Genomic DNA, 23858 nt, shown 5'->3' with positions numbered 1-23858 from the left:
CCTCTATACAAGCAATGTTTTAGCTGCCCCTTGACCACTAAGTTCAAAATCCTCCTCAGCCTAAGTCTGGCAGCTGAAGCTACCTAGGCTTCATCTGACAGGCTGAGTATTGCCTTTAAAATTTGCTAACAAGGGTGACATAGGGATATATTTTTAAGCATATCAGTCACCATTTAGAAATAATTCACTATCTGTATGGGGATATTAGGAAAAGATTCTTCTTATTTAGACAAGTTGATTTCATTTCTCTAAACCACAACTATTAAAGCAGTGTGGTGTATGATTCTAGCACTCAATTTGTCCTGACAGAGAGAGGAGAAAATTATACCACACGAGAGCCTAGCAAATTAAAATGGGTGTGTCCCGAAAATTTTAGAGGGAACTAGGTTCTAAAATATTTACTAATTACATTAATTACATCCTCTTTCTGTACAGGATGTATCAAGATGATTATATGGGGAGGGGAGGAGGAAGAAAAGGTGTTAAGCTAGCCCATTAACAGACCATTAACTTCTTCCTTTTGCTCCTGTGAAACCTGTGCTCCATACAGATTAAAGATGCAAAATGGAAAAAAAAATAGACCAAAGAAACTTAATTCCACATTCATGGACAAAGCATTCAGCTGAAGTCTCCAAAATCATTGGAGCTCATGGAACCATCTATTTTGCCATGGTATTGCCCTGGAAATGAATCTGGTATTCCTGATGGTATTGCAGCTTACATGTTACTCAGCCCTGGCACCACCTTCTTCTGTATAATATTAGGAGTATATTAAAAGTACTTATCACTTTTCCACAACTCAGGATAGGAAATGAAACAGAAATATACTGGCTGTTGTAATGCCATATAGTTCCATGCTGAAACAGTAGCTCAAACTTCTGATAGATGTGAAATAGTCCTCAGTGGGACAGTGTGTCATGCAGTGGCAACAAAAGATGAAAAATTTGGGGGTTTTTGCCCCCTCATTATTAAATAAATGACTCCCTGCCTTTTTCTGTGTATGAGTACTTTGCAGAGCGACTTATTAGGAGAATTTCACTGAAAAACTAAAAAGGGATTGCAGATGTTGAAAAAAAAGACAAACAAAAATCAGTTTATCAAAGTTATAGGACTTATGGCATAAAGTTTGGACTTTATTCCAGATTTGGGGAGTTTGAAACTGGGCTGCCTTTTTTGTCCTGCTGAAATAATTGTAGCAGATGAGGCAACACATCTCTAGACAGAAAGCAGAGGCTTTACCAAGGGCTCTAGCTTGTGTGTGCATGAGTCAAAGGTTGTCCTCACAAGGTAATTGATTGTTAATCTGTGACTGGATACCTGCTTGGAATAACAATGACATCGGTCTTAAGAGCAGCAGTCCTTTGTATGGACATAGGCAATTTAATATTGGAAAATAAAAGGCTGATGTTGAATTTTGCAGCACAATGACACCAAATTAGAATTCTAGCAGAAAAGGCTTACAGTTTGACCAGCTCTTCTGGATTAGGACACATTAGTTTTCAAGAGAAAGATGAATATCTAGTATAAAGACACAAAGCTTAGTCTAACACTAGCATGAATTTATTTTTTATTTTTTAGGCTTCTAAGGGCAGATTTCAGGAAAGTAGAAGTGTTCAGAGCTCTGATTGTTTAATAAATGCTCCTAGAGGAAGAGTATAGGATGATGTAAGTCTCTGCTGTTGCATTTCTGATCTTGCCAGGAGGATATAATAACATAAGGCATCCTTGAACCACATCAGTGTTGCTGTGTCTTGTGACTTCTTCCCACATTCAGGTCAGGAAGATTTCTAACTGAAAGAGACTGAACCTGGAGAGTTCAGGGCTTTCCCCATCTCCTGGACTTGATCTCGCAGATATTGAATTTCTAGCTGCTGCATTTCTATGATTTTTTCACTTTCCATCTCTGGATTCAACCTCAGGACAGCTGGGCCTGATGGAAGTTCAGCGGAGGGAGCTAGAAGATAAAACAGAGAGGACATAGTACAGTAACAAAGGTCCAGCTCATACAGCTCTTGGGCATGAACAAAGGAAAGAATCTTTCAGGGCTGAAGGAGTAGATCTAAATAGTAAGAATCTGCAGGATTTATCAGCTTCTACAATTAACATTAAAATGTACCAGGTACCACCAGGCAGACAAGTTAGAATGAAACACAGACAGTAATAAAATTGTTCACCAAGGACCAAAAGAGCTTCTGCCATGAGTACTGACAATATGGAAAATATACAAGAGCTATTCACCTGTGTCTTGAATTGCCTTTTTGCTCTTGTTTAATCTCAGTGCTGACTCGAGCTTGTGCACCTGCGCGTTGGCCACCCTCAGTTCTTGCCTCAAGTCATTAATTTCCTTAATCAGACTCATATTTTCCTGCAAAAACAAACATGCCCCATAAGGAAAGGCACAGGTACTATCTGGCTGAGCAAGATGTATCTTCATATCTTTGAGAAAGACACTGGGAAGTATAGAATCAGTATCACAAGCAGGTGCTGGGCAATCAGGAGAGTACACATTTCAGGTAAGATCACAGTAGATGTGACTCAGTACATGACAGTATTCAAACCATGTTAGCTCAAAAAAACAATATTTGTTTTGCTTTTCTGACTGCAGCTGCACTCCAAGGTATCATCTTCCTTGCCAATTCCAAAGGGAAGCTCAGGGCCTTCCTAAATATATCCAATTAATTCAGAATTAATGCAAAGAATTCCCATCTCTCCCTCCAGTGTGTATTATTTTACTTTTCATTTGTCACTATGTATTTGTTCACTTAAATTATCTTTATCTCTTTGGAATTAGTCAAAGCCCTCTTCATTAGTTCTGACAGACATTACTTTTCCACACACCTTCCAAATTATTAGAAAATCTATAAAGCATGTGGAGACTTGAGGTACCTACTGCTAACAAGCTGTTATAAGGAAAAGTTGACAATGTATTAATCTCTTATTATTTTTTTAAGTCCATTTTTAGCCCATAAGAGTTCAATCCTCTAATTCTTTAGTAGCCTACCATGAAGCATCTTCCTGAAGGAGCTACGAAAGTGACAGTAAATATAATTTACCTATTGTTGCAACAGATTCAAAGACTTAGCAAAACCAGTATGGTTAATACTATTTAAGGATGATAACACTGCTGCTCATGATTTAGAAATGGGAGCACCATTAACTAAATATTTCTTTTCTGTATTCAAGAGAGTGAAGTACAATTGTATATTTGCCTCTTACAAGGACATTGAAATAACACATCAGTAACTAGGGCAAATGTTGAACAGCTGCCATCATACTTGAACCAAGAATAGCAACTATTTCAGCTACCTGAGGTGTGTTTTTTAGAACTTTTGGAACACAATGGCAATATTTCAAAAAGATAGATGGCAAAAAGGCATGTTTAGGCTACCTCACAATACCAGTCTCAAGCAGTAGGGAACACACTGAAACAGCAGGAGATAAGAGCAAGGATAAATGAATTTTTTCCATGAAAATGGTGTTTTCAAATCTTATTTTCTACTTTTGTTTTAATGATAATTTTGGTTGATAGAGATAATTATGTTGCCACAAAAGATTGTGCAAAGCATACGACTCAGTTCCTTTGAGTATCCTTATAAAGTGTTGGCACCACCACACAACTGCAGTCTGGTCAGAAGTGAAGCACAAAGCCCACTGCACCTCTCAGTATGTGCCTGCACTCAAGGACTTCAGGTTGGCAGCAGTAGCTCAGGCCATGTGTGGGGCAAGATTATCAAGACTTCACACTAAGACAAGTAGAGCAGCTGTGCTTTAGCTTCTCCTCAGCTGAGAATCACTGACTGGAGGAAGAGTGTGGGATTCATTAAGTTCTGAACTTGTTGGGCAAGAAGAGTTGCTCTTGCAGTGCTTATGCTGGACTATAAATGCAGCAGGAGTTGGTGTGCTCAGACAGCTCTAGAACTGTAGTATTTTGCTGAGTCTGACTTCTCTAATGCAAGCCTTTAAATACAGATGAAATTTGACTCTATGCATTTATTCCAGAGCTTGATCCTGAAAGAGCACATGAAGAGGGTAACTTCCAATAATCAGTCAAGGTAATTTTCTTTTGACCAGCTTTCAGGGTTGGGTCATAACATTTGCCTTTAGGTGTACTTTAGTCATGAGCACCTTCATATATTCGTTCCAAGTGATTACCTGCTGCTGTGAAATGAAGATCTTGCTTTTGGTCTATCAGAAAATACAATACAGAGTCTTTTGATGAAGCAATCTGGGTTATGTAAAAATGTCTTGTTTGGTTTGCTTGATGCTAGAAGACTGTTGGTTGACACTGCTAATATTTTCCTGAAGAGGCCTTTTCTCCAGAGAGATTAGCCTTTAATTCAATATTTACATTCTGACAGAATGCTTGCACTGCAATGCAACGTCACAGAATGGATATATAAAACAAATATTCATAGGAAAACTCATTGTCATGGGAGGTTGTGTCAAAGAACCAATTGCTTCAGAAAAGGGACTGATCAAATGCATGGATAATGAGGCCATCAGGTACAATGACATTTCATATGGATGCAATCTACAGTCTAGGAAGTCCCTACAGTGCTGACTGTCAGAGACAGGTAGGACATATAGAAAATTTCATCCTATATGGGCTTCAGTTTAAGCAGCACTACTTCAAGGTTATTCAGTGTCTCTGTTTTTATGTATCCAAAGAAACCATTACAAATACAGAAGGCTGGAGGAAAAACTAATAGCTGAATAACAGGCAACTTGTCAACTGGTAAGAATAACTAAAATTATCGTGACAGTTCTAATCATCTGTTGCAGCAGTCACTAGTGGAGTGTACCTATGAATAATCTCTCAAAGAGGAGGACATAGCTCTGAAAATGTAACTGCAACTGAGGAATAACAGAAATACAGAGCTAGAAGACTGTCAAGATGTCATTTGCTTTTTCAAAGTGAATCCTCACAGAAGTTTGTCTAAACTAGTCTTAAAAGCCCCTGTGAAAGACTGGAAGGCCATGATAATTCCTGCTGGTTATAAAATCTCATTAATCTACTGGACTTCAGAGAACTGCTTTTTCTTTGAAGAAACCAGGCTGGTTAGAATCTTTGATATCTTCATCTTCCAGATGTTTTATTAATTTGGTTTTAATCATCATTTCATTTTAGGCTTACTGATCCAAGACATCAAGTATTATCATTATGAACACCATCTGTCACCCTATTCCAGTAAGGAAATTCGTCAGGTTATTTTCTGAACCCATCTCCTTTTGTTCCAAGGGAAACATCTATCTCACAGAAAGAGTAAAAAAAAAATTAAAATAGCATCAAGGAAGAAGATTGCTGCTGTCTAGCCCTGAAGAAGCAAATTATGAATAAATAGCAAACAACAGATGACTTAGGAGGGATGAGATTTAATGATCCTGAGGAAGCATAATAAAGTAACAATGTAGAAAGGGCTACTGAGGGGAAAAGGAAATGCTGACTGAGCAGAAGGAGAGCATGTTAAGAAGAGACTAGAAAAGCTGTCCTCCTAGGATGTCTGGTGTGGAGCTCTAGGTCCTCCCACTCCAGATAAAAACAAATTGGATCTTTGACCCCAGCAGTCACGAGTTTACTTTGCCTTGTAAGAAACAAGGATTCTGAGCAAGAGATCTTAGTACAAATAGACATATTCCCCATCTGTTTCTGAACTTCCTTGAAAATTTTGGATGTGAAAAGCAAAAAGTTCTTCTCAATTCACACCAGTAGGGATGGACTATGTGGACAAAGAAGGTTTTTTTTTTCCTTTTCTTCTTCCAAAATTACTTCCTAAACATTACTACATAGCAGATATAGCTTGGCATCCAAGCAAGGGCAAATTGACTATAATGGCAATTATAAATACTGTTTAAAACAAAAAGTAGGTACATTAATTTCCTTTAAAACATCCATGCAACAGAAGTTCCCCATCTCCTTTTAGGGAGTGGGAGATAAGCAAAAGCCATTTCTGACTTCCAAGATCTTGCTCTTTTTGTTCAGAAAAGTTAATGGAAGCACTTGAAAAATGTAGGCATTTCTGGCAAGAAAGTCAACCAAAACTATTTCAAAGTCCTAAGAAATCATAACAGAAAGGTTAATAAAGTCTCTTTTGTGCAGGCATTTCCTTTGTTCCCACTCCACAGCACAAGGAAAAGGCTGATTACCTGCACGATGCGCATGTAAGCAGTGTGCTGTATTTCCTTATCCTTCATCACCTTCTTCCTCAAAACTGCCAAATTCCTCTCGTTGTACTCTTGCTGTTTCTTGTACTGCTGCTGCAAATCTCCATCTTCTGCTTGAGCCTCCACCTGAGAGGGCACAGCATGTTGTCTCAGTAATGGCACTACTGGACACAGTCATGGGCAGGGAGAAGGCAAAGGTCCTGACTCACCACGTCTGGCTGATGCATGTACTTGGTGTAGAGCTCACGGATACCGTCTTTCATTTTTTTGGAATCGTTGATGAATCTCACACAATTATGAAGATCTGCCTTAAATCGTTTGATGAGGGTTTCCATATTTTGCCTCTGCAAGAACAATGCAGTCACATTCTTATTTGGTTCATCAGAACACTCCATTGTGCAATTTTCTAGAAAGTCTAGTGGAACTCGTGAAAACTCTCATATACTTTCTTCCACTTCATTAAAAAAAATAAATTAACAACCCACTGGGAATGTAAGCATTATGTGTTGAACAACAGTCATAGATTTTAGGAATAATAATAAGCCAAGATACTTTATTAGGTAATATCAGTGACAACCTGCAAAAATGACAACTAAAAAACAGTCGTTCATTATGCTATTGCCCACTGTCCTTTTCCAAACACAAAATCATGGAATATGCTGAGGTGGGAGAGACCCACCAGGATAATTGAGTCCAACTCAGCTCTGCACAGGACATCCCCAGGAGCCACATCATGTGCCCGAGAGCATTGTCCAAATGCTGTCCTACCTTCTTATTTAGAAACAAGAGTTAAGGAGAGAAGGCAAGGGACAAAACATATCAGACACATGCACAGCTTGCTGATTTCACATCAAGACTGCCTTCTCATTCTCTCTTGGTGTCTGCCAGGCCTCCCTACCTGCTTCCTCACCCATGCTCTCATGCTTGCTAAGCTCCTCCACCTTCCCCTGCAGTCCCTTTTCCTCCCTCATGTCTGATACGCTGTCAAACAAGGGGTCCTGGACTCCTCCATTAATGAGACCTTCCTTTCTGTTATCCTACTAATGCCTAGGTGGTATCCTACATGCTGCTCCTGTTTAGGCCAAGTGTCCCCAGATTTCAGGCTTGGGCAGGAACATGTAGTTCAGCATTCACCTCACTGTTTTTTTAAACTCAGGACAATATGTGTTGATTCATAAATAACTGGATTTTTTAAAAATATGAATGCTCTAAGCTGGTTGCAGGCTTGGAGGTTTTGTGTCTCTGTCCCCCCCGGGCAGAGACTCTCCTGGTCCTTGGACACAGCAGCCCTGCAGTAACTGTTTGCTCAGATTAATGTTTCACCAGTGTTGTGTCCCCACCAATGCCATTCTGGGGGACCTGCTTGGTGGGGGTACCCCATACCTTTTCCATCTCTCTGTGCACCTCTCCAGCAGTTGCCTTCTGTTTCTGCTGCAGCTGGGTGATGTTCAGCTTCAGCTCTACGCTCTCCTTGCGGAATTGTTCCAGCTCTTCCTCCATCTGAAAGGAAGCGGGAGGAGGAAATCAGGGCTAGCAGGAGACGTGAAAAAATAACACATAACAGGAAAACCAGAGGCTGGAAATACAGACTTGAGGGAATAGGTCCCCCTTCAGGTCGAATGGCAACATGAGAAACGTCAATTTTGTAACAACACTGCCCTCTGTCAGAATATACAGAAACCACACAAATGAATGTGCAACTCCCTGCTGAGTCACATTAATTTAAATTATGTGATACCCCTTACATTCCTTGAGCTGAACGGGAGCTCTACCGTTCCATCTGAACAAAAAATGGATGAGAGGGAAAGGGACAGTCAATACTGGAAAGAGTAAGGGCAACAATAACTAGACCCTGATACTGAAAAGAAACAAATAGATTGAAAACTGTGGGTAGGTATGCAGAACACACAGGAAAAAAACAATAAAGGTGCTACAGCATTTACTTATGGCACAAGATGGTGACCAGAAAAGATAACGGGGATTTGAAGTCTGAAGTACATACAGATCGTTGATTAGTTTGCATTTTATTTAAAAGACTATGTCACCATAGTCCTAGTTTGATTGAGTTAAGGATACGTCTATGCAGAGATCCAAGTAAGCTTCTATCATAAATAAGTTCCCTCAATGAATCTGCTGCATGCTAAGTATGAATACATTCAAATTTCCCATGTATCAACTGATGAATACAATTTGTCCATATACCTAACCCCTGGCAGAATTATGTTTGCATAAATCTGCAACATTTCTGAGAGAAGAAATGTACTCTTTTCTGCCAGATCAGTAAAAGCAGTGTCTTGCAAATGCTATAAGGCACATGGAGGGCAACCACGTAGGGATAAGATCTATTTTTAAGCAAAATTTAGAATTACATACAGGAACTGAAATAACTATGTGGATCACTGGTAGCATGTGATAGAAAATTAATTAGCTATTTTCTACAGATATTTTTATTAGCTGCACAGTTATTGAATCAGTGCTATGTATCCTTGAAAGAAGTCAAGGAACAACCAGGGTGGACTCTTTCATGGACTTGTTGGGTCATGTTTGTATTTAGACAATGGGCTTAGTAGCAGAGGCCAAATGAGAGTGTTACCTCACTGATCTGTTTCTTCATTGTCTCAATATCATTTTCACGTGACTCTATTTGCTTCTTAGACTCCTCTATTTTGTAACTCAGTACAAACTTGAAATTTTGCAGTTCCTGATTTTTCATTTTTAGCTCATATACATACTTCTCCTGGAAGAAATGGGTACAGAGATTTGAATCAGAGCCAGCACTCTCACACAGATCCCTAGGACAAGATACAAATATGGAAGAGACAAAACCAGCAGTCACAGATCTTGTGGAAGATTGAACTCCAGTTGCAAATCTACAGGTTAGATGGGAAGGGGCAAATAATGCTGAGCCATCTACAGATCCCAGAACAGGGGATGAGAAGGTCAACATCCTGAACTTGAGCTCCCCAAGAAAAGCTTAGAATGCCAACTAAAAACCAGAACCCCAAACTGGAGATCACAAATTCATTAAGTTGAAGCTGACTCTTCAGTCATGTGATATTATCACAACTAATAAGTATCTCTGATTAAGGGAGGGGATTTTGACCTCATCCAATTTTCCACTTTCTCACCTTCTCTAGGATAGTTTCAGTTCTCTCTTTAACATCTGTCTTTAGTGCCAAGATATCCTTTTCCAGTGATTTAATGATGTCTTGCAGCTTCTGCTGTTCCAGTCTCATTTCCTCAATATCCCTGTTTCGGTCCTTGAGCTCTTTCTGTAGGCTGTTCAACTAGAGAGGCAAAGTAGTGAGAACTTACCAGTCTCCAAAAGCTGTGCACAGCTTGGTCCTCCTGTTCTGTAGGATACCTTGTAGACAGTGTGGATAAAAGATATCAAATTAAGATATGAGGAAGAAGCAGCTCATCAGTTAAATGCCTCTAACTCAAAAGGGGGTTGAGTATCCATTCTGCTTTTTCTGTATATTCTGACAAGAATACCTGCTGCACAGGAAGGAAGGAAATTGCATGCAGCAGCAAGAAGGGTATGGATATTATACCTAAGCATCAGCTGCAGCTAACACTCAATCCATGGAATATTCTCATAAGGTGAAGGCAATACATCTCTGAAGATGAAAGACTGGAAGGGTGCCCAGTTCATAGCTCTTGGGTACCCTCAAAATCCCTGCCTCAGTACTAAGATCTGCAAAACCAAGAAAGTTGGAACCAATGAATGGCACTGGACAAACTGTAAGGACACATGAAGAAAACCTTGAGGTCTAAAAGACAAAGAAATTAAAAAGACAGTACCATGATAGTAGAGGGTATGAAAAGAACCTCTCTGTCTCCAGATAGATACTGGAGAAAACAAAAAACAAAAAAAAAGTCTCTCTAACATCCTTAGGCAAATGTAATACCCAGACCATAAAAGAGGTAAAATATTTTATGTCTCCTTAAAAATTCCAGTAAAGCCAATAAAAAATGATGATGCAAACAAAACACAGGGATTATTGCATCGAATGAAGCAGAAGTATTTTACTAATACAGCAAAGTATTCAATGATAGAAAAAATAAGAGTTCATTTCTTTCCTGTCATAGGTCGAACAATATTATTTATAGTTCAAAACTATGCAGATCAGAGAAAGTGTACTAATAAAAACATACCTCCTTTATCATCTATCTCTAATCATATCAGCAATACAATCAGACAGCTTCTTCTTCTGTCCAAATACTCTAAACATTCAAACTAACCTACTGTTCTCATATGAAATGCCACATATTTACAGACTAGATAAATGGACTAAACTGACGTGCCATTAATCACATTCAGTCCTCAGTTCTAGGTCTTGTGAAGCTCTGATACTAGCACAGAATAAAAGATACCCTTTTATTCATGACTCCTATTTCTCCTTTCAGTTGGATGTTGGACTCCTTTTCCTCCAAGAGCTGTTTCTCATATTTGTCTTTGAGCTCGAAGATTTCTTTGTCTCCATCTTCATAAATTTGTTTCTCCATTTCTTCATGTGCTTTAATCTGCTTCATCATACTCTCCTTTGTCTGCAGTTAAGGAAAACAAACATTAGAGAAGTGTAAGAGACCAATAAAGGAGGGAAATAAAAAGTTATTTGTTACTGTGTTTCTCCTGGGAGAATCTATGTTTAGTGAAATATTCAGTTGCAGCAATATAATCTAAGATAACTTTTTAGTGGATTAAAGCAACTTTAGAAACTGATAACATACACATTGAGTTTTTTGTTTTTGTTTTTTTAATTTAATAATTCTTAAGACTTGAAAGCTTCAAGTTAGGAATCTGGCCCAAATACTAACATCAGCAAACTTGTTCTGCAAGAAATCACAAACCAGTATCACTTAGGATCTTTTAAAATTGCTGGTTTTGATGCAATTAGAATTGCTGTTTCTACCAGGCTGTGTGCAAATCAAGCTTCCTACCTCTTCCAGCAGAACAGATTTATGTTTCAGTTTTTTCTCATATTGTTCTTTTAGCTCTGCCACAGCCTTGGTTTTGCTTTCCTCCAAACTGTGCAATTGTTTCTCATATTCCTCCTCCATCTTCTGGGATTTCACCTGAAGCTCCTGGTATTTCTCATTTTCCATTGAGAGTTTCTGACTACTGTCAGATTCTGTTAACAGGAAACATATGGAATGGATACAGCTAATAGAAAAGAAGACTGAATCCTATCCTTCTGCAGCTATCACTGCCTTATTATTTACTGTCTTTTTCACAGCGAGTTGCAATAAATTACAAGTAGAAGTATTTAATCACTTTCTTCATCAGATATACAGGGGCTTTAGACTCTGTAGCCATGCAAAATTGACAACTAATTTAGGCATTTCCTTGGGATGACAACCATGGCAGAGCTGTATGAGCTCAACTGCTACAAAGTATGAGTAGGCAATGGAGTCATTTATCAGCAGTAACAAATCACCAGAACAGGACAATATTCACCCAAAAGCCCAAAAAGAACACGAGTCCTTGGTACTCATTTGCAGCATTTTTATCTTGACTACAAATCTGGAGTCCAGGTATTTCCAGGCTGTGTGCACCTCATTGCTGAATTGAATGATTGCACTGCTCTTGCACAGTGAGCTGTGCATAAAATTAATGAAGAAATTACTAATCTCAAGTAGAATTCAAAATTACTAATCTCAAAGACACAGGGCCCATGTGCATGTTCTCATCACAGGCACACGTATGGTGCAGTTTAGACACTCATTTGGTCTGCACCAAATACCTACATGACATACATCCATTTTTCTTTACACCTCTGCTCTAGTAATCCCTCCCTGTCACTTGCTGTCAATACAGCATTCCCCCCAGTTTCCAGTTACAAACATTTGTTACAGTCTAACCTAGCTGTTTCACCTCCTTGGCCTGTTTATCTATCAGCTCCGACAGTTGAACCTCGTGTTGTAGCTTCTGTTTTTCTTTCTCTTCCTGTAAAATCTGGGATAAAAAATAAGAAAAATACATTTTAAGTTGAAACTAGACAAAGCAATGTCCAAATTGTTTGTGCTATTGCCCTTGGTGAGGAAAGCAGAAATATGTTTGAAATCTCTCACCAAAACTGAGATGCCATGTGTCACTAAAACAAGTTTTCCCACATATTAGTTTGTTTTGACAAGTTAAGCTAAGGAAAAGCAGCAAACAGTGTTCATATAACACAAGTTACTGATCCTAATCTAAAAAGAAAAGTTTGTGAGCTACAAAAGCCTCCACTCCTTTATGTGTGCCTGCCTGAGGAGAATTTGCAGTTCCATAAATTATTGTCCACATATTAAAGTTCAAGCTGCTTCCTGTCTCACTTGAAGCAACTTTGAGGTCCTAAAATGCTGACATTTGCATACTATGACATAAACCTAAGCAAGAGTGAATTTTAAATGCCATTTGCTTGAAATGTCAGCCTGCCACTGTAAATTACTTAATCTTCTATAAAAGCACAAAGAACTGGAGCAAGAAAATAGCTGAGAAATTTCCCAGAGATGCTAGGAATTGTACCATAGTTACAATATTTTCACCTTTTTCTTGCAACAACTTCATGGGTCTTTCATAAACAAAAATATTCTATTTGTCTGATGGATACAACTAGAAAATTTAGCCCTTTCAGTCTAAAGCTGTCATTCAGTTTAATCTTAACATGTTACTGATACTTGGACAGGAAGTACAACTTCCCTGCCTAGAGAATCATATTTGTCTTCAAAGGTATTTGTTTACAAGCTTATAATCAACATGTCTAGAGAATTTTCAGTGTAGCTGAGATTATTATAAATATATAGCCAAGCACTACTTATCAAAAGACCTGAAGAATCTCAGAAAAACACCCAGCAGAGATAAAACAGAGGTAGAGGAATCCACAGAGGAATTTAAATGGTTTTCTTGTACAAGGTTAGGTTCTACAAAAGAGAGAAAAATAGAAAGGCTTAAACTCAAGTGATTTAGACAAATGAGACAAGTCAAAGAATCTGAAAAAATACTTGAAGAAAACATTAAAATGAATAATTAAACCTCCTCAAAAAATGAATATCAAAAACCTACTGGTACAATTGTAGGGCCAAAAGACAAGAGAGATATAAAGAGAGCACTTGGAAATTACAAACCCATAAAATACTACAACTAATAAGTCACCTGACAAGCTTTCATACCGAACTCCTTTATGTGGAGTCAAACAGAAATACTGCTTGAAGGTACTATGCACAACTCGACAAAATCAGCAGTAACAAATCACCAGAACAGGACAATATTCACCCAAAAACTCAAAAAGAACATGAGGTTGACAGGACTGAATCATGTGATATATAATCCCTTACTTTGAGTTCTGCCAAAGAAATTATTACTGGATCCCTTGCCTTCTACATCTAAAAGAAGTCCAGAAATATAACAAATTACAGGTCAGAAATCCAGTGTGTGCACCAGTCAGATGGACAGAATAGCATTATCAGACACACATAAACAAGACACTGGGAAGAATTATCATAGCCTTTGCTTTTCAGGAGAGCCCTGCTTCATGACCACAAAGAAATCAATAAACACACAAACAGAAGACATGCAGGGAATAAATTTTACTTTTGTTTTCAAAAAACATACAAGAAATCTCAGCAGATGTTCTTAAAAATCTAAGCAGACAGGACATAAAGAAGGCAGCATTAAGGAAAATAACTGTTAGATCCTGCAGCAGCTGCAGTCTTATATGGAAAGGAGCTTTTAAGGCACAGTGCCATTTCTACTACTGATCCTCAGGCTCAGGCAGTATTTTTTGTGCTGGTTTTATGTGGAAAATACTTACAGGGTACCTAGGAGAACTCTTGCATCCCCTTGTAAGATACTTAACTCAAAGATAGTTTCATGCTTTATAAGAAGAACATCAAGAACATCTTAAACTGGAAAGGAATGATTTCAGATGCTGTATGGCATTTCTACATATGTAATACAAGCTTGAATTCAACTCTTCAGTGAAAGATTTCTTAGTATTTGGTTCTGCAACATGAATCATACCTGGTGTTTAGTTTTAAGGAAGTCTATTTCCTGAGTGAAATTCTCTTCCAATGATTTTATTTTTTCTTCACAGTATATGTCCTTGAGACGTAGCTCGTACTCACTTTCCGTCTGTAGATCTCTCACACAGTTCTGCAGGTCTAGTATTGCCTGAGTCTGTTAGGACATGGATGAGAAAACAGTTTTAAGGGAGGGAATATTTGCTGTTAACAACAGCTTGTTAAGGATGTTTTATTTACATGCACATATTTATGAACAACAGCCTTCACAGAGAATCTTCAGACAGATGACCAAGAAGTCCTAGAACTAAAGTTCCTTTACTATCTTAGAAGATAGTTTATAGCAATGCATCTTCTGACTTCTCTATTCCATTAGAAGTGCTTTCAAGAGATTGGGGAAAGTGTTAGAGAAAAATCTAATCCACACTTGCTGTTTGTACAATGCTGTTTGCATACTGACAAGCCACTGCAGCAACTGGCTGTAACCTCTTTGACCAAAGCCATACTGGACTGGCTGGTAACAAGCATTATGCAATTGCAATTGACAGAAATCCTATGGTTTATGTTCACAAGTTGCTCCTCCTACCTTCTCATCTATATCTGATCTCATGATCAACACTTCCTCAGCATACTCGAGTTTCTGCTCTTCTTTCACTTCCCCAGGTTCTTTATCATGCACTCTCCAGATAAATACACAGCCATCCTCTGAGGCAGTCAGTAGAAATTGGTCATCACTTGTTACTGTCATCTTAGAAGGAAGAGACAACAAAATAATAGAAGAGACATGGAAGAAGGGAGATACAATTTTATTTTACACCACATTTTTCTCCCCACCCCCATACTCTCTTCATTTCTACCCCAGAAATTCAACAGTGGAAATAATAACACAGTCCCACTACCAACATTTTGATTATGTTTCCTACTCCTGTTCCACTCTGGTTGAAATAACAAAGGGAAGGGAAAGAATATGTGTAGATACTGGATCTGCTTCTGGTCTCAAAGCCATAGCAAGATTTTTGAAAACCTGAAACAGAAAAGACCTAGACTATTATAGCACAGACAGGCCATTTATATGACAACTCCAAAGGTCTCTAGTGTTTTTCTTTGAGAAGTTGTGTGAGCAACAGATGGCTAAACGTTTTCTTTTGAAACTACAACTAAGCTCACAAAGAACTATGTAGTAATAACTGCTGCCACATCCTCCAGACCTCCTGTGGCTGCCTGATCTTGCATAGAGTACCTGGGAGCTGATACATCTTACAGCTGAGGTGAAAGTTACAGTAATTGAAGTTCATATTCTAATGTTGGACTGTGTGGGGATAAGTCAAGGTGCTGTAGTTGACAGTGGTACTTAAAATACCAAATTTATGACCAGCTTTAACAACACAGAACATGTGGCTTCCTGGAGAATGGAGACATACCAAAGCACACTGAGGGAGCTGGCACAAGTGCTCACTGAGACCTTTCAGTCATTTGGCAGCAGTACTGGCTCACTAGAGAAGTCTCAGCCCTCTGGAAATGGGTGAATGTGATTCCCCTCTATAAGAGAAAGCAGCACAGGAACCATCCCTGGAGATATTTAAGAGATGTGTAGATGTGGTGCTTGAGGACATGGTTTACTGCAGACTTGGCAGTGTTGGGTTAACAGTTGCACTTGATGACCTAAAAGCTCTTTTCCAACCTAAAAGATTCTATGACAAAATTACCTTCCTCTTTCCAGAAGGAGCTGTATCAAAGTTCTCCATCCAATATGCCATGTTTTGTAATCTGGTGTAGGCCACTTTTCAGTCAACAGCTTATTCCCTGACATATCTAGAGACAGGACTCCTATGAATGCTGTGCTATTCGTTCTCCATGTGCAGACTCAGCCTTAATATTAACATATTATGCTACAAATTGCGAAGGAAAATCGACCCTAAAAAAGGAGCTGTGTGCAACTGGCATTACAGGGAAAAGAAAGAACTTTGTGCTACCTTTGTAACAGCACCTGCATGGGCCTGGTACTCGCTGAAATTCTTCTTCTGAGTTAATGGGTACTTCATAGCTCGAATTGTCCCCAGGGAGGTCCCAACAAAAACCAGGCACCCGGAACGCGAGACAGCGACAGTGGTGTAAACAACGTCACGGGCAGGCACTTCATGCTTGATCTACACATCAACCAACAGCACAACCATCACACAAACCTCACATTACAGCACATATTTGATTACATACTGCATGAGCAATTGTTATACCTCTGCCTGCAGCACATAGTGCAGTTAAAAGAATCTATATGTCTATGGAAGTATAGTCTCAACAGTAATTAGTTCTAAGTTTTATACATTGAAAAAAATTTGTATTTAAGATAAATATTTAGATATAAAATCTCTGTATTTGTTATAGTTACCAGTATTAAAATTTCATGCCAAGCTGATGTGTGATCTAAAAGATGTAATGGTTTTCACATACAATTTACTACGTTTCTGGAAAAAAATGCAGGTAGATACAGTGGTAGATGAGATACACTTGTATTTCAGCAGAATAGTTGATGCAATATTGCCTAGCTAGTTTGTTACTTGGATTAGCAGATTTCTAGGTGAATGCAAGTAAAATGACAAAAACATAAAACTACAACAAAATCTCAGGTTTCATTGTAAAAGACATAACACAAAAGTGTCAGTAAATACCACAGCTTTCAAAACCAGACTGATTCCTATTTACCAAATGGATGCTAAGGAAAGCAAAGCACCAGTACCCTCCCCAGAGAATGTAGCAAAATCCAGGAGTGTTTCTTAGCTCACCGAAGACTCTGAAATTTCTTTGAGAGTTTGGTCAGATCCAACAGCAAAGATAATTTTGGCATCATAAGTCAGGGAAATGCTGCTGTAGACGCAGGTCTTGAGCACACACTCTGACTCCTTTTTACCTGTCAACAAATTCCACTTATACACAGCACCATGTGTGTCACAGGAGACAAGTTTAGTGTCATCTGAACTCCATTTAATAGCATGTACCTGGCAAAAGTAAAACACACCAAGGAGCTTGATGTTAGATTACAGACATACAGCATGGAGTCATTGTACTGCTAAAGCCATGACAACTTCAGAATCATACTTCAAAGTCTTACTGAAAAGCCTCTAAATGTTTCTCAACCAATTCTATTTTAGCATTAGAAAAAACCAAAACCAGTAAGAACTACTTCGTGAACATGCTATCAGGAAAAAGTTCATTTCAATGTGGAGTAGTAGATTTTATTTTTATAGTGTATTACTGGGATATTTTACTTTGTTCAGCCAGCTGCCAACTGTTCACTTTCAATTTAAGGGCAGACTTTGCGGGTGTATCTAATGCATGAACATTTTGCCTTCTGACCAATGAAAACTAAGTTTTCTATTTCTGTTTTTACATTCTGGGGCCATCTCAAGATCCAAAATTGTACTTTACCTCTTCAAAATGCATCTTATCAACTAGTTATTATGTTAATAAGTTGTACTGTGTAAGATTTGTTTACTTACCATCCCAGTATGTCCTTTCAGATTAGTAACATTCTCAAAGGTGATGCCGGAATAAATTTGAATCACATTTCCATTAACTATAGCAAAAAGATGGCCTCCATTACTGAATGAGCACTACAAAAAGAACATAACCACCCATTACTGTAGATGGAATGGATAAAAACACTCATGCATTGAATTTCAATTACATCCTTTAATATCAAATTGTTGCATGAAAAGAAAACTCCCATTACAGTTTTCTTAATCAATGCTTTCCCCTGTAAAATTCAGTTCTGGAGTATTTCTGAACAAATTATCCCTTCTGCTGCTTCCCACACTTACACATCAGCCTCTGGGACTGTTCTCCAATAGTCAGAATCAATTTCTCTAAGCTTTGATATAGGACATCATATATAGAACTAGGATGTATTGGAGAAGTTTTTATTTTCTGTCATGTTCTTCAGCACTCTGCTCCATATAACTCCTCAATTTCATTTTTGCACCACTCCTTACCTCCCTACACTTTTTCACAGCAAACTCCTTGAAAACATGCATGTCCTCATACAGGAGACTTATAAATCGTAGTTTGTCAGAAAACCCAACCAAACAGAAAAAGCCAGTGGGATGAAGAGATACTGTGTGTGCTTCCTCCTGATATTCCTTACACAGCTCCAAAGTGCTGAAAGAGAAGAACATTGAGCAGTATGGAATAGCACAAACTCCCCATTGCACACTTGACAGGATATTATCTGGCCCAGCAAGGATGCCTGCAGCTAAAATCTGACTCTGCCTTGTCCTTGAGGAAGTGTGTTGTTGTTCGGGTAAGTAATGATCACAGAGATATTACAGGAAACAAAAGCAAATTTGACTTTCTGGTTCACAGAGAAGGTGTGGGAGGTGCAAGAGCAAAACCTTGTGTACTGTAATATAATGAAGAAGGTAAATGAACTGTTGATTGCAATCCTACACAAGCATCTCTTGAGATTTGTTTTTCCCTCCAGGGAACCTCAAGAGCTGGAGTCATTTTGCTTAAGATCTATGCCTAAGAAGCAGGATATGGGGCAACAGTATCTTAAGACAAAGCTAAATGAAAGAGTTTTTTCCAAAACACAAGGAGTCTGACACAGAAATAGCTTAATAGAAAAGGCTTTGTATTCTTTTGGCACCAGTTTTAAAGGCACTGCATATTCACACTCCCCAAATCATGTCAGTAATACCATTTACATCCCACACCACACAAGAATTTTACCAGAACAACACTCTCATTCATATGAGATTGCTGCTGTTGCCTCCTAAATACAATATACAAAAAAGCAAGAGGTAATAACAAATACAAACAACTCTTTACTTTTTCTTGTAATTCCAGATGCGGACAGATCTATCCAGGGAACACGTAGCAAGGATGGGTTTCCAAGTACACATGTCCAGACCAGTGATTGAATTAGAATGCAATGGGAAATTCATATATGAAAAATAAGATATCTTCTCCTGAGAAGGAATGAGAACATGAAGAAATCACAAATATTTCATTGCAGGCAGTAAGGCAGAGTTCATTTTTACATTTATACATTTTTCACTTATCTATCATAGGTCTTTGCATACAGTTATAGAATAGATTTCAGGGAATCACTTAATCCTTTCACTGCCCTGGTCTGAACATAAAAATGCTAAAAGCCTGACATTGTTAGTTTTAAGTTCAGAATTAATAATCAAGAAAAGTGATGCAGGGCAGAGCTGTGAGAGTAGAACATAATTGTAGGTATATAAAAAAAGGCAAGTTAGATAAATAAATAAAACTGGACCTGCAAGAATTCAGTTAATACCTTCTGGTCAGGCAGATGCTAAAAAAAAAGTCAAGTGCTGAGTGATAGAAAACTTCACTAGGATGTCTAGCTACCCCATGTTGGAAGTGAAGCACCAATAAAATGTTAGGCTGCATGTGGAAACAGAACCCCTAACTACAACCCCTCTTCCTGTAAAGATCTTTCCTTACGTCTGCACACAGGTTAGGTACTCAATTCCATAAAAGTCTATTTAATGATAATACATTTTCCACTTATCCTTGTATTATTTAATTCCTTTAGAGTAGGGAAGGTTTTTCATTATGTTTTTATTTCACAGAGAGGTTCCACTTCTAGCTAAGACCTCACCAACTATCATTTTAGAGTAGAATGAGATTCCCATGGCTCTTCCAGCTTTATCATTGCAATAAAGTTTCTGCCTGTTAAAGTGGAGCATGGACCACAGAGTTACATGGAGGATATCTCAGTTAAAGCCTTAGCAAAGTGGTTCAGCAGTAACAGGCACTCTTTAATGGTCTCAAGTGTTCTTTATCCTTCTCCTGAATAGCATCAGGTACTCACAGGGAGGGAGCCTTGAGCAAGGGGCTACAGAAATACTGCCCTCAGAGTGAGCACTTCAGATCTTGAGCTGTAAGGGTTCATTTGAAGGATTTAATGAGAACACATCCCAGAAAACAACACTGAGTAGCCTGTATCATTACAATACTGGACATGAAAGCTGTGCAATGTGACTGAACTGCACTTACCCTTATAAGTTTGTTGGAGAACATAGTAAACATGTAGAGCTGATTTTTATTTGTGCTAACAACCATCACTTCCTCAGAGGGGCTGAAGCATATCCATGTAATGTCCTGTCTGCTTGACTTTTTGGGGTCAGTGCTGAACAGGTCCTGAGGCAGCTGCACAAGAAAGGCATCCTGTGGGATGTGCCAGGTTTCCATAGTTTGGTAGTAGGCATGCACACACACAAACTTTTGCTGTAATGCTCCTCCAATAAGCACATACATAATATCAGCAAGACAATCTGGATATTTAATGGCATATAAATACTGCAAGGCACGCAACAGAGGACAATCTAATGGTATTCATAACATTACAGCTGAAATAAAGTATCAGGGGACATCTCAGCAGTAATATGAAGTACTGCACTAAACAAGAATTAAAATGGTAGTAGAAAAATATCAGGAAAAAAAAACCTAGCAAGTGTCAGAATGAGAACTGCCTAAAAATTGTGATTAGAATAACAATTCTTTGTAATGTATGATTAAGGTAGATAAGTCTTATTAGAGGATCTCATGCACAGAGAAGATCCAACCTTTTAAAATGAGAGTATGAAGTCTTGACTAGTTCATTAGAGTTAAATGTTCTTATCCAGACATTTCAGTAGGTCAATGCATACAGTTTGCTATAGAACATTTAGAAGGATTATTTAAGAGTGCATAGGTCTCATGACAGTTCTAATAAATACCTGAGGGAGAAAAGCTTCTCCTTGGAAAAAAACAAGCAGCCAAGGTCTTCAAAACTGATGTAAACTATCTCTTAGTCCTGAAAGTCTCCACAAATAAAAGTTTCTTAAAGGTTTCCTGAAGTTTAGCAGCCTCAGAGCACATTTTATATGTGGGAAGGAAACATACAGAACTAACATGCAGAAGGTCATCAGGCACTATCAGTGTGACCTTTGGCAACTCCATTTGACATCACTAGGATAGTTAGCTAATCCTTACAATACAGTTTAGCAGTGTGCTAAAAATTATTATTAATAACTAAATCAGAAACACTCACAGTTCTCTAAACAGGGTTCTGCTGCATAATTGCTTACAAAAGCTTTTTCCCTCCTTACCCAGACTTCTTGTCTCTCCTCGTAGGCCTCCTCTTCAGAGGTCTTCTCAAGCAGAAGAACAACTCCTGGGCTAGGTGAACATGCAAAGCCTTTGGAATAGGCTGCAACTGCAGATATTTGAGGCAAAGAATGCTGTTGTAAACTGGTATCTTCAAAGGCCGCTCCACTAGAAACACCAGAAATGCAATTAGGAAATGCATAAAGACTTAAAAATAAAGAAGCACAAATCAAAAAATGCTTAGCAGCAACTGACAACATGAACTGGACAGGAAGGAAGGAACTAATTTGCCTGCAAAAGCATGGAACTATTATTAATAATATTGAAGAGATTTACCTCTCATATTCTTCTGTTGTACCTTCTCGTTGTTTCCTGGGTGGTTTCCTGTACTCCAGACTTTTCTCCCAGCGCAGGTCTCCAGTCTCAAACAAGCTAAGTTTGCCTGTGTCAGTGCCACATATAACTTCCTCCGCAGACAGCCAGGCATGGCACAAGTAGTTTTCTGGCTCTCCCCTTTGTAAATTCATCTGCTTTAAATATCCTTCACTGTACTTGAAAAGTTTAAAATAGCCATTTCCAGTGATACAAATCTGGGTACTGTCTTGAGGATTAAAGCTCACCTATGGAGCAAAAAAGAGAGGAAATATTTTTTGCAACTATGTTCACAAATAAGTAATTATTATACCTGTTCTGAAGACTTTCTATACCAGATACAGGAAAACAAACAAGGGAAGATGGTTCATAGAAACATACAAGGATACCAAAGAGAGTAAGAATTAGCCACCATAACTACATACTTCAGTTTTCCCCCTTCAAAAGTGTGTCTATTAAATTACAAAAGTAAGGCCAAAATACCTCTTTACTACTGATGAACAAATTTTTCCAGCAGCAAGCTTCCTGAAAAGTGGGAGACCATTTGTTCTCAAAAGGCCAGGAATAAGTTCTGTATTCCTGTGTTTCAAGCTAACAGTATGTACATGAATTCTCATAATTAGGTGTTTATTTGTGAAAATGATGGAATAGCCATCTCAATATTCAACATGGATAGGAAGGGTAGTTTGAGTTTTTTATGCTTTATGGGACTTTACACAGCCAGAGTCTTTACACTCCCCTCTCCTTAGGAACTGAGCTCATGAATTCAGTGGTTGAGCCAACCTCTGCTTGTAGCTGTCCCCCAGAAAAAATGTCAGCTGGAGTTCAACCAACACATGGACTGAAAGTAAGTGTCAGACCTCCCTACATGAACGAATCTAAAAAGGGGCACCCAAACCTGGATGCAGAAATCATTTGTGTGCCATCAGCCTGCTCCTAGCCACTCTTCTCCTCTGCTCTGAACACAGAAAACTGCAGGAAGGAAAAGGTGCACTGAGAGCTTCCAAAAGTGTGTTAATACTACTGGGCACAGCCCATCTATTTAGTGTGTGCTTTTGCAGGGACACAAGGGACACACTGCACACTCACTGCCTGTTATACTGGCCTCATAACATAGATCTCATGTGATGTCAGAGAAACTCATGTGATACAACAGCTACAGACATGAGAATGTCTATAATGGCTCAGTGCAAAACTTTATTTAGCCTAGCGTCCTATTGCTGAGGGAGGCCAACAGCAGATGTCAAGAAAGGTCAGAGAAACTGTATGGATTCTACAGTGTGGAGCCCTCTCCTCTGGCCGTGGATAAAAAGCCACGTGGCCACGGGAAAATGCACTGTGCACACGTCCTGAAGGATGAACACATGTCCAACTCGCACCTGCTACTTGTTGAACTAAAGTTTGATCGTTCTATCCAAAGTTTTTAAAAGTGGAGTACGGTCTCGAAGAACCAGTCAGCTGAACGGGAGTGTTAATAGCGATGGGCAGGGCCGCTGGCACAGCCCGGGCTCGGCAGCTCTGGGAGCCGGCGGGGCTGGAGCGCTCCCTCACCTGGCAGGGGCCGTCACCCGCGGCCGGGACGCGGACGGTCGCCACCAGCTGCTGCTTCTCCCAGAGCCAGCAGGCGAGCTGGCCCTCGGGGGGGGCCGTGGCGGCCGCCAGGAGCTGGCTGTCGGGGGAGAAGGCGAGGGACACCGCCTGCCGCGCCGGCTGCTCCTCGGCGGCCAGCACCTTGCGCCGCCGCGCCCGCTCCGCCGACAGCTCATAGACCGCCAGCACCGGCCGCTCCCCCGCCGCCTCCGACAGCGCCAGGAACCGCCGGTCGGGGCTCACGGCCAGCGCCTGCACGCCCCGGCTCTTCTTCGTGCCTGCGGGGAGCAGAGCGGTCAGGGCGGGCCGCAGTCGGGACCGGCACCGGGGTTAGGGTCGGGAGCGGGGTCGGGGCCACCTGGGATGAAGTTGTGCCACTTGTGATCGATGTGCAGCCGCAGGCAGCCCGCCCCCGCGGCGTGCAGCACCACCCGCTCCTCCAGGAAGCAGACACCGCCGGCCACCCGCGGCCGGCAGCCGAACACGGCCACGGGCAGTACGGCCGCCGCCGCCGCTGCCGCCGCCGCCGCCTCCGCCTCCGCCATGCTGCCGCTGCCGCCGTCGCCGTGGTGACCGCGGCCCCGGCGGCCCCGGAAGCGGCGGCGCACGCGGCCGGA

At 39.9% G+C, this 23858-nt stretch overlaps 1 protein-coding gene across 1 annotated transcript; it reads right to left on the bottom strand.

The window, feature by feature from the left end:
* Window positions 1-1304: 1304 nt before the first annotated feature.
* CFAP57 (cilia and flagella associated protein 57) lies at window positions 1305-23786 on the bottom strand. Its single transcript, XM_058029722.1, has 22 exons — window positions 23600-23786; window positions 23203-23519; window positions 21616-21899; window positions 21282-21447; window positions 20188-20340; window positions 18988-19127; window positions 18153-18318; window positions 17661-17774; window positions 16947-17159; window positions 16140-16313; window positions 14753-14914; window positions 14168-14323; window positions 12028-12121; window positions 11107-11297; window positions 10540-10713; window positions 9291-9449; window positions 8756-8899; window positions 7546-7662; window positions 6372-6506; window positions 6145-6288; window positions 2239-2365; window positions 1305-1954 (listed from the first exon to the last, which is right to left on the bottom strand). The coding sequence occupies exons 1-22, from the start codon at window positions 23784-23786 to the stop codon at window positions 1788-1790; spliced, it is 3684 nt and encodes a 1227-aa protein (XP_057885705.1). The 3' UTR covers window positions 1305-1787.
* Window positions 23787-23858: the final 72 nt, after the last annotated feature.

This window comes from Melospiza georgiana, chromosome 9 (genome assembly GCF_028018845.1).
Source record: "Melospiza georgiana isolate bMelGeo1 chromosome 9, bMelGeo1.pri, whole genome shotgun sequence".
Taxonomy (NCBI): Eukaryota; Metazoa; Chordata; class Aves; order Passeriformes; family Passerellidae; genus Melospiza; species Melospiza georgiana.
This window is presented reverse-complemented; position numbering and strand designations above follow the sequence as displayed.

Coding starts and splice junctions, on each gene's coding strand:
- CFAP57 (XM_058029722.1), bottom strand. CDS start 23,786: ATGGCGGAGGCGGAGGCGGCGGCGGCGGCAGCGGCGGCGGCGGCCGTA. Junction 21,900..23,202: donor CGGGTGACGGCCCCTGCCAG/GTGAGGGAGCGC, acceptor TTTGCTCCATAG/GTGAGCTTTAATCCTCAAGA. Junction 17,160..17,660: donor TGAAAGGACATACTGGGATG/GTAAGTAAACAA, acceptor TACTTTTGCCAG/GTACATGCTATTAAATGGAG.